Source organism: Echinops telfairi, unplaced genomic scaffold, assembly GCF_000313985.2.
Source record: "Echinops telfairi isolate 266 unplaced genomic scaffold, ASM31398v2 ScPeMD7_7473;HRSCAF=8511, whole genome shotgun sequence".
Taxonomy (NCBI): Eukaryota; Metazoa; Chordata; class Mammalia; order Afrosoricida; family Tenrecidae; genus Echinops; species Echinops telfairi.
Window position 1 is genome coordinate 11342623 of NW_022111377.1, and position 9923 is coordinate 11352545.

Genomic DNA, 9923 nt, shown 5'->3' on the forward strand with positions numbered 1-9923 from the left:
TGATTTACTTTCAACAATAAAAATATAAGTCGTCAAAAGAGTGGCGACTGAGTCTATTGGTTCTGTGTCTTGGGAATTTCAGACCATGGTTTCACAAGATGTCTAAATTCATTGACCTGCTCATGTGTTTAGTTCACTGTGGAGTTCCTGGGCACTGCAGTAGCCATCCAAGGCATGGTACCTGGTCTCTCCATACAGCAATAAGTGAAGGAGACTCAGAAATAGGAGGAGGATATGGAATGTGTGGCCCACTGCATCATGGACAACAGTTTCTTTTCCCATGGATGTCCACTGATGAAAGATTCCATGGCTAATCCTGGTCAAAAGAGGGGGTTGGGGGTAGGGTGATGAAGAACAGAATTTCACATTTTCGTAGCCTCCAGACTTTGTGGAGCCACAGAGGCTGGATGAACCCCCAGAAACATTTGCCCTGAGCTACTCTTCACACATTAAACCATATATATCCTTCTTAGACCCGCGCAATAGTTTAACTTACCTAACAAGTAAAAAACTGCTTATTGGAATAAGCATTGTGCTCTTTTAAGCGTATTCATGGGATCAAGTAGACACCTCTTGAAAAATGAGATAGGAACCCTCAGGAGCAGGGAGGCTTTGTTACTACAAGGGCTGAGAAAGGGACGCTGTGAATGGTGGCCCAACTGTAATCACTGCCACTAAATTATGTGTGTGGAAACAGTTGAGTGGCTGTATGTTTTCTGTCTACATTTTCAACAACCACCCTTCATTTTATATATATATATATGGCCTACAGGACAGAGTAGAACTGCCCCATGCGGTTTCCAAGGCCCTAAATCTTTACAGAAAAGAAAGCCACCTCTTTCTCCCTAAGTAACAAGAACAAGAGCAAAATAAAATGTTCTAAATGTCTAATAAAACGGAGTTATTAAAGTACAGCCTTACGAAAGAGTCTGGCGGACACTAAAAATCACATGCCTTTCTCCTGACTCATATTCATACCAGTTCCTTTCTCTAAGCTCTGCTCTCTGTACCAAAACTTCAAAGATTGTCATAAGTATTTGACAAATATTTGTGGATTCATTAATTTTAAGATGTGACACATGCTGGGGCCTTTTTTCTTTACCCTTGGAAAAAGATGAAGATCTACTATAGATCCTGAAAGCCAAAAAGCATGAAAGAGCACACGATCACTCTGCTCTCTGACCCTCCCGAGTTCCATTTGTTTCTTATCATAGTTCCTCTTTTCTATTCTGTCCATTAGAAGATGACAAGAAGGAAGAGAAACAGCCAAATAGCATCAGAGCAAGCCAAAGCAAGGCCGTCCCTGGGGCATCCGCTAATGAAATTCAAGGACTTCAGCAAGGAGAAAGGCAGCTGAAAGCCAAATGTTATAAAAAGAACTTACTGGGCTCTGGGGCCTTAAACCCAGATCCAATTGATTTTAGATGTGTTCTCTCTCTCGCTGAAATGAAACTGTATTAATTCTGAAAGCCTGCACTGTCCCTGGATTCCACATATGGCAATATCTTAACCACAGACTTTTTGAAAGAGACATTAAAATAAAACTCATCAAATGACCTAAAGTGCCCTCAAATAGAGCTGCGGCACACCCTGTATTCAATATTCTGGAACTGGTGAAGTGGCTTGCACCAAATAGATCATCTCTTTTCTACTTGTGAACCGGTATCAACGGCACGAGTCCGTCTAATGACTCACTTTCCCCCCTGCAAGAGGATGAATCATTTATACTCGCCATTGACCCACAGTATCTGCCTCTGAAGAATCAATACAGCTTGCCGTGGGCTGTGGGCGTGGCCGTAGGATTTGCTTTGCTGAAGAATGTGAACTGAAAGGAAGTACTCATTTCCATGTTGAAACTCAAGGTGTCATTGTGTGGCTTTTACCATCTTTCCCTTCCTCCTGTCCCTAGACCAAGACTGTAGGTCCTCCGAGAGGGAAGACATGGAGAAGCGTACCAGAGTTGCAACCGACCCAGAATTAACATGTCACATAAGACCAAAAGATAAAGGTTTGAATGGCATGCCATGGAAATTTGGGGACCGATTGCTATCGGAATATAGCCTAGTGACAGCAGACTGATCTCTGAGACTGACCTGCATTTTTTTTAGAGTATTTTTTCTCAGAATGTCCAATGGGGCCGTGTTAAGGTCACTTCCAGAGGGGCCACCACAAAATCATTTTTATAACATAGATTGCATTTGCTAAAAAAAATTAGAGTAAACAAAGAAGCGATTCCAAAATGCTAGTTCTCTGTGACCCAGGACCAAATTTCTCATTGCCTTATTTAGCCAGCAAATCTTAGCAAAGGGATCCACAACGAAACCTGAGACCCAGGACTTTTAGGCCGGGTGGTGGTGGGGGGGGGGGTGTATTCCAAATGGCAACAGATTTTTATATTCGTCAGATTGAATCACTTCCTGGATGAAAACTACTCATAGAAACCACATGGCTGTTGGAGAGGAACTATTTCCTCTTGAGAAAGCAAAAATGAACTGGGCCAAAAAGCAGTTTCTCTGAAATTCGACATGTCAGATGCAGGGCCCAGTAAGAAGCAAGCCTGAACATCTGGAAGGGATCAGATACATCCCAAGCAGAGCCCTCTCGTACAGTATATGTTCGTGTCTTTGTATTGTACTATTTTTCCAGATTTGGTTTTGTATAATGGCTTCTGGAGTTCATTTAGCATTAACTGAAAGCACACTCAATATGTTTGCATAGTTGCAACTACGCGTAGCGCCAACAAAAGCTGAACACTAAGATGATCGCCATGCGGTTGTAGTTAACGCACGGTTTCCTGAGAAGTGAACTTCAGACAGATCTCTCCCTCAGCTGAATTCAGACTCAATCCAAGAGACTAGTTTTGGTAATCTGGGTAAGCAGGCTGAAATGGGAGAATAAAGACTAAGACATAAAAGATTCAAAAATTATGCATTTTGGTTCCTATTCGTGTTTGATGATTTTGTTGCCAAACTCAAGTATTTTATGTCTCATGAAAGTACCCCAAAATTTAAAAAAAAAGAAAAGAAAGTATCCCTCTAACATCATTGTCAATTGCCTGAATTTCTTCTTTCTCTGACTTCTTGGTTACAATCAAGGAAATGTATCTACTGTTCCCAAGAAACGCCTTCCTCCCTGATCGCAAACTCTAGGGTGTCACGTTCTTTCCTAAGCTCCCTCCACCACCCTCGTCTCATCATCAGGTTAGTGCTGAGTGGTCGCTCACTGTGAGCCAGACAGGGCTACGGAGCATGCACATGTCCTTTCCACTCGTCTCCCTTGGCATTCAGAGCACAATCCCATCTCTAGCCCAGCCTGCAAGGAAGCGCCCGATCTGGCTCCCGCCTAACTCTGTTTCTCTTCTCTGTTCCTATTCCTATTAGGAAACTCCCATTATAATGATCTGTTGTTTAATTCTTTAACTGTGTTAGGTTTGTTTGTTTGTTTGTTTGTTTGTTTGTTTTCTCAATTCTGGCTCTAGGACCATGTCAACTCCTCTCCTGAAAATTCTCGTGTGTGTGTGCGTGTGTGTGTGTGTGTGTGTGTGTATCTGTGTGTGTGATATGAATGGAAAGGGGATTTTATGATTGAACTATTGAATTGTATGATATGTAAATTATGTACCAATAAAACTAATGGGGGGAAAACAAACTGGAGGGATGGGTGTCACCTTCAGAAATCCAATGTATAATCAGAACTGATATTATAAAGGAACCATAGATATAATATGGTTGTTTTACTTCCTGATTTGAAATTATACAGGTGCGTGTTTCATTTAAGGTCTATTTCCATATTCCTCCCTAACATCTAAGTTGTTTGATAAGTATCTACAGAACTCATAAATGACTGACTGATCTCTCAATCCTTTCAAGGAGAGAAATATTACCCCGATATACATCTGAAGAAACCACGGATTACACGTTAGAAAGTTTGCCTTTAATATCACAGGGAGGTGAGGTCCTTTCTCCTGCTTCCATGCCAACTTTGTTTGCATTTGCATCACGGAAGCACTGGCTGCACGCGATCGGGCACAGCAGTTTCTACTGTTGGTCATTCACGCTCTCTCCATGGCCACCTGTTGCCCCTAATTGTTCCTCTCCATCACACCTGTTCCGTGGGGTCTGTGCCTTCTATAAAGGCATGCAACTTCTTTACTTACAGCAAGTAAGTATATTACTTTAGAATATATAATAAAGTATTACGTAAGTATTATAAGTATATTATATTATCAACTTTATATAATCTCACATAACTCCAAAACCAGATAGCTTTATTCGCTCACTTTTTCCTAGTTTCCAACAAATAGAATTCGTTCACCTGAAGAACGGCACACTTTATCATTTCATCAAAGAACACCTGGATGGCCGCGCAGTTAATGGTGTTGACAGTAACAGGGCTAAGACATCGACCAAATGTTTGGAATCTCTGCCAAAATCCAAATCCAATACGATAAGGAGGCAAACTAGTACACATTCCTCCTTCCTTTCCATTCTAGGAAGCCTCTTCTTTGAACTAACCTTAATTTCAATTAGTACCTTCCCTGACAAACAATCCTGTTGAGCCCATTCTGATGTGTTTGTTCTGTTCCAGCTACACACCGGCCTCAGTTGCCAGAGATCTTATTCTTTCTCTGCCATTTGGGTTTATACCCTTAAGCCTCCTTCTGTGACTCAGCGCCAAGAGACTAATCAGCATGTCCCCTGGAGAGGAGCATGCATGCTCATGCAGACCAAATGTCACAGCTCTCCCTGAACCAGTCATGCTGAATGGCTGCTATTGCTAACTTCTCACCAAAAAGTCCTTTGTGAATTTGGATTAATCAAAAGACAGGCCAGAAATGTGGGTGTGCTGTGTAGGGATTGCTGGGAGTGGTGGGGTTTGAGGAACAGAGGGAGAGAAGGAGAGAGGAGAGAAGAGATAGAAGGGTTTTCAAAAAGGCTCACAGGAAGCAGCTGCTCCAATTTCCCTACTCAGTTGCGCTCAGCCACGTTCCCGATTCTGGATTGGTTTTTCAAACTTTTAAACGGGAGATTTCACAGAGGAATAAAGTTGCAGCACATCATGCGGGTTTTGAGACAAGGGATTCTGTTTTTTATTTTCTACAGTCTTTTGATTTCATTTTTACTTCTTTCTTAATCCTGGATTTAGAGGAGAGTTTCTAGACAACCCAGTAGTGGAGTGGTTTTGTTTGTTTTAATATAATTTTAGTTGCATGTTATAAAGAGGTACACATGTGATTTTTGCTTCATACTTTTAATGAAATTGACCTGGAGACAAAATAGACATGATTTCCAATTCAATGTCATGCACTTAAAAATGGTACTTATTTTAAATTTCGGAAAGCTAAACTCGATGTCACTTGCTTCATCCTATATTTTTTCTTATAGTTTCCCATTTATTTTTGCTTGCTTCCCATTCCTGAGAGCATCATCCCCAGCAGCCATGCTGTCCCACTGGAAGCTATGCTACCTGCTCTTGCTCTTGTCTCGGGTGTTGGGAGGGTTGACAGTCAAGAAGATTTGTGAGGGTGAACCACTGTACTCATTTCCCTCCACACCCTACCTCAGGTCTGGTCTTCATGTCATCTCAGCGTTTGAAGTTATTACTTGCACCCTCTGGGATTGAAAATTAAACTTTCACTACTGCCTTACGTGTCCTTCACTCAAGAGTTCATCTAGCTGAAATCACCTGTGAAATATTAATGAGAGGAGCTGTCCTATATTCTTTAGAGATGCTTCTGTTCCATGCAGGGAGCTGAGCTCTACAACTTTAACGCTCTTTCAGACACGGATGAACTACTAGTCAGCCTGCTCTGGCTCTCCTCATTCTTTTGTTGCCACTCTCTCACATAGCACGGGCAGTGTGTGGCTTCAGAATGGTGCTGTTTAAGGTTCAGAGAGGTAGATAAGGGGAAAAGTACCATATATACTTGAGTATAAGCCAACCCGAATATCAGCCAAGACACCTAATTTTACCACAAAAACTGCATTAAAAATGTGCAGAAAAACTCAGCTTATAAACGAGTATATATGGTAATATATAAATGTGTACTTCTCACTTAAAAAAAAAGAGAATGGGGAGAGATATACTGGATTTAGGTAACACCACAGTCATTATCTCCTGTGATTCAATTTTGTTCCCAAACTAATGTTTATGGAGTTCTCTTATAAGAAAAATGTCAACCAAAATCACTTTTACATGAAAAAGAGACACATGAAACCGTATCTAAGTCCTCATTTAAAAGATGGGTTCACACGGCAATAAAACATCTGGAAGCCCCTAAGGAGAAACCCGAAGCTGACTACCAGTGTATCTGAAATACCATTCTTTTACTGAAACACTGAGCTTTTTAGGTACTATTTGTAAAACTCACACCATCACTTTGGGGAGCCACATCCTGATTCAGAATACGGCCAACTGGATTTAGTTCGTGGATCACTTTTGTCTACCAGCACTATCAAGAGAAGTGGACGTACCCAATCAAAATCACAGATTTTCCCAGTGGATGGAGTTTTCATGATCATGGCTTTAATCCAACTCAATATATAGGTTCGGATTTCTGTAGAAGTACATCTAAGTCCTACTCCAACATCTACTAGAATTTGACCTCGGTGAAGCTCCATTTCTTCATTTGTAAAATGAAGCATTTAGATTGGATGACGTCTAAAGCTCTTGATGAGGCTAGAATGCTACAAATAAATTGGGTGTATTCCTTTAAAGATATATTAAATGCGCTTCCTCAAATCACTACATGTTGCCTGTTCTCCTGAATATGGGTATTTTAATTTTTGCCATCAGGAACACTTGAGTGACATTTTGCCAAGACCTGATGATGTATGTGCTCACATCAGAACATGGAAACCTCAACGGCCAATCACAAAAGGGCTTCAGCAGCGAGCGCTCACCTGACAGGTTTAAGAGAGGCACTGAAACATCTAACCTCGGAAGACCTTGCATTTGTATGGTGTCTTCAATCTCTAGGCTATTTTACCATCCATTTCCTCTATTTGGTCCTCACAAAAAGTCCAGGCAACGGGTAGATCCTTTTATGAAAGCAATAACCAGAGAGTCCAGAGAAAACACTGAATTTTAAAACCTGCTTAGATGAATGAACTCCCACCCCATTCTTACTCCGAAGCATTTAGCCACTCTGTTTTCCAAAATGAAATCTTTTCATACTAGTGCTGTAATTGTTTTCTGGGTCACTTTTCATAACAAGTCAGAGAGATTTGTACAATTTCCGTACTAAGAAACTCAGTTGGACAAGGCCACCAGCCAAAGAGGGGTCATGTCCTTCCAGAGGCTTTGGTGGCTCTTCGGGCTGCCACAGAAAGGATCTCCCTAGAAGACACTCAGCCTTTCCTGAAAACTAGAGTTGTCCATGAGCCTCTGCGAACAAACTCATTGCGCTCGATGCCATCGTTAGAGTACTAGGAACAGAGGCTGCCCTGGAGCTGGGAGACTCTGGAGACCTTCCTCCCTGGGGAAAGGAAACCACACTAAAATCAAACCACGGTAGAGCTGCTCCCTAGGGCTCCTGAAACTGTGATGTCAACATCAAAGGAAGCTACCCTTCTTTCTCCCATGAAGCAGTGGGTAGGTTCCCACTGTGGCCCCATGGGCAGCCCACTAAGCCACTAAGCCCACTAAGGCACTAGGGCAAGGCCCTGGGTACTGGACGTAGAGCAGAATGAAACAGGGATTGGTCCTGTGTCATCCCACAGGTGTTCCTGTGCTTGAGTGCATGGTTAAACCCACTCTGACCATCCATCGCCTCGAGGCTCGCCCTCGTTTTCGCTGCCCCTCTGCTTGACCAAACAGAACGTCTTTTCCAGGGACTGGCCTCGCCTGAGCACACGTTGTGCCTGAACAACTGTCCTAATCAGAAAGCCATACACATCACAGCTTGTTAAACGTGCAACCGTGGCCAAGTAGCTTAATCGTTCTGGATCTGTTTCCTAATATTAAAAATGATGGTTGTGAGGATTTCATGAACTAATTTACGTACATCACTTCCCTACCCCAGAAGGGGTAAGGCAAGTGTTAACTGTTAACTACTTAGTTTATGAAACTCTTTATTTGAGAGTGCTATGCTTAGCACACGGCTTCCCAGTAAGTGCTCTCTCAATATGAGACATTTTTATGGGTCTCAAATTAAAACAACAGATGCCGGAAATTTAATTTTTTTTCTTTACACAAAATTGCAAAATTGCTCCAGAGTGTAAAACTTGGATGCTCTTAATTAGAGAATTTAAAAGACATAAACTGAATAGATCTACAGATTGGCCTTACCATCTGATATTTTAAAAAAAATAATACACATATTGTCAAATGCCCAGGTTAGTTAAGTCCACATCTGGTATTAAAGTTCTGTTTCTTCGAAGAGTGAAAAACGCAGAGGGCAGATGGTTACCTCCGTTTCCCCTAGGAAAATAAACTGGGCTACTGTACACAAGAAGACAAAATCATTGTGCCTGAATTCATAGAAAATGATGGTGCCCCACGAAAAGACGCCGTGTTCCTCCTGCTCAGCATTTTAATTGGCGGCTAGGGCAATCATTAAACGAAAGAAATACCAAGCCAGACTTGCAAAAGTTATCTGTTTCTGTTTCAGAGGTTTCACTACAATCACAACACACACCCCAATCCAAGCAAAAGAGAGCAAAGCAGACACACGAAGGGAAAAATCCTACACTCAAAATGAAGAAGTAGTCAAGGCTGGAACTGTTTAACATCACTCTTTGCCACTAATGAGCTGAGTCAGCTAATCAACCCCTTTGGACCCCCTTTCACGGAAACTTGTGGTGGATAATCTGAGTAATCGGTCCTATTAGTTCTTTGGGATTTCTTTGTTGGTGGTGGTAAGGTATTTCCAAATGTCTTTCTTTAAAAAAATTTTCCCCACAGTTTGCTTGCCATAGAATTCGACAGTTCAATCGCGTGAAGAAGAGCTGTGTTAGTTTTCCTCCCTGACAGACACTTTAGCTTTCCGGGCTGAGTCTAATATAATGCCTGTGATGTAGCGTTCGTACGCCTTTCTAACCTCCGCTTTCATTGTCGTCCTGTGCCTGTTTCCTTCAGAATCTTCTAGCTTACCTTCAGGAGCTGGTCTCTCATAGGCAGCTTCTTTCCTACACTAAGGAGCCCTGGTGGCTTGGTGGGTCGCGTATTGGGCTGCAAACCACAAGATCAGCCAGCGTTGATCTAGTCCCTCTGTGGGAGAAAATGGAGGCTTTCTCCTCCCTTACAGCCTGGGAAACCCACAGGGCAGTCTCCTTTGTTCTAGAGGGGATCACCTTGAGGGCAGTGAGTTGATGTGGCTTGTTCGTGGACTAGAAAAGCTGAACTAAACCCTATCCTGCATCCGAATCAGCTCAAAAGCCAATTAAAAGAGACTGAGTTGAGCCCCAGGGATCTGAGAGCAAACCGAAAGCACCGCCCTCGAGTCCGTTCTGATGGATGTCAACCCTACAGGACAGGGTAGGACTGCCCCTGTGGATGCTGAGGCTGTAACTCTTATGGAAGTAGAAAGTCTCATCTTTCCCCTGAAGAGTGGTTGGTGATTTCGAACTGCTGACTTTGCAGTTAGCAGCCCATCGTGTAACCAGTACACCACTAGGGCTCCCATGAGGGTAGGGGTGGGAGTGTCTGAGGCAGAGGAGAGAGCCTGCAATTTGAACAAGATTCCAGGGGATCTGGAGGCTACTGGTCCAACAACCATTTGGGGAACATTGCGCTACGGTATGCAACCCTGGTAATCAACCCCACGGAAGGGCAGTTGAGGAGGAAAAGTTACCTCAATGGAACTGGGAGAACAGCCCGTCTGGCCTCCCAGCTCCACGTGGGTGAAGTTGATTTGAATCTTTTCTCCCACAGGTTGTTCGATGATGTAGATGCACTGCCTGCTGTGGGCCAATGGTCCAGAC

General features: G+C 42.8%; 1 protein-coding gene across 1 annotated transcript in view; it reads right to left on the reverse strand.

Moving 5' to 3' along the window:
- CUBN (cubilin) overlaps window positions 1–9923 on the reverse strand; it is a 303548-nt gene that overhangs the window by 251491 nt on the left and 42134 nt on the right. Inside the window, exon 17 of the mRNA XM_004716015.2 lies at window positions 9794–9921. Within this exon, the coding sequence (XP_004716072.1) occupies window positions 9794–9921 (128 nt within the window). The remainder of the gene's footprint in view (window positions 1–9793; window positions 9922–9923) is intronic.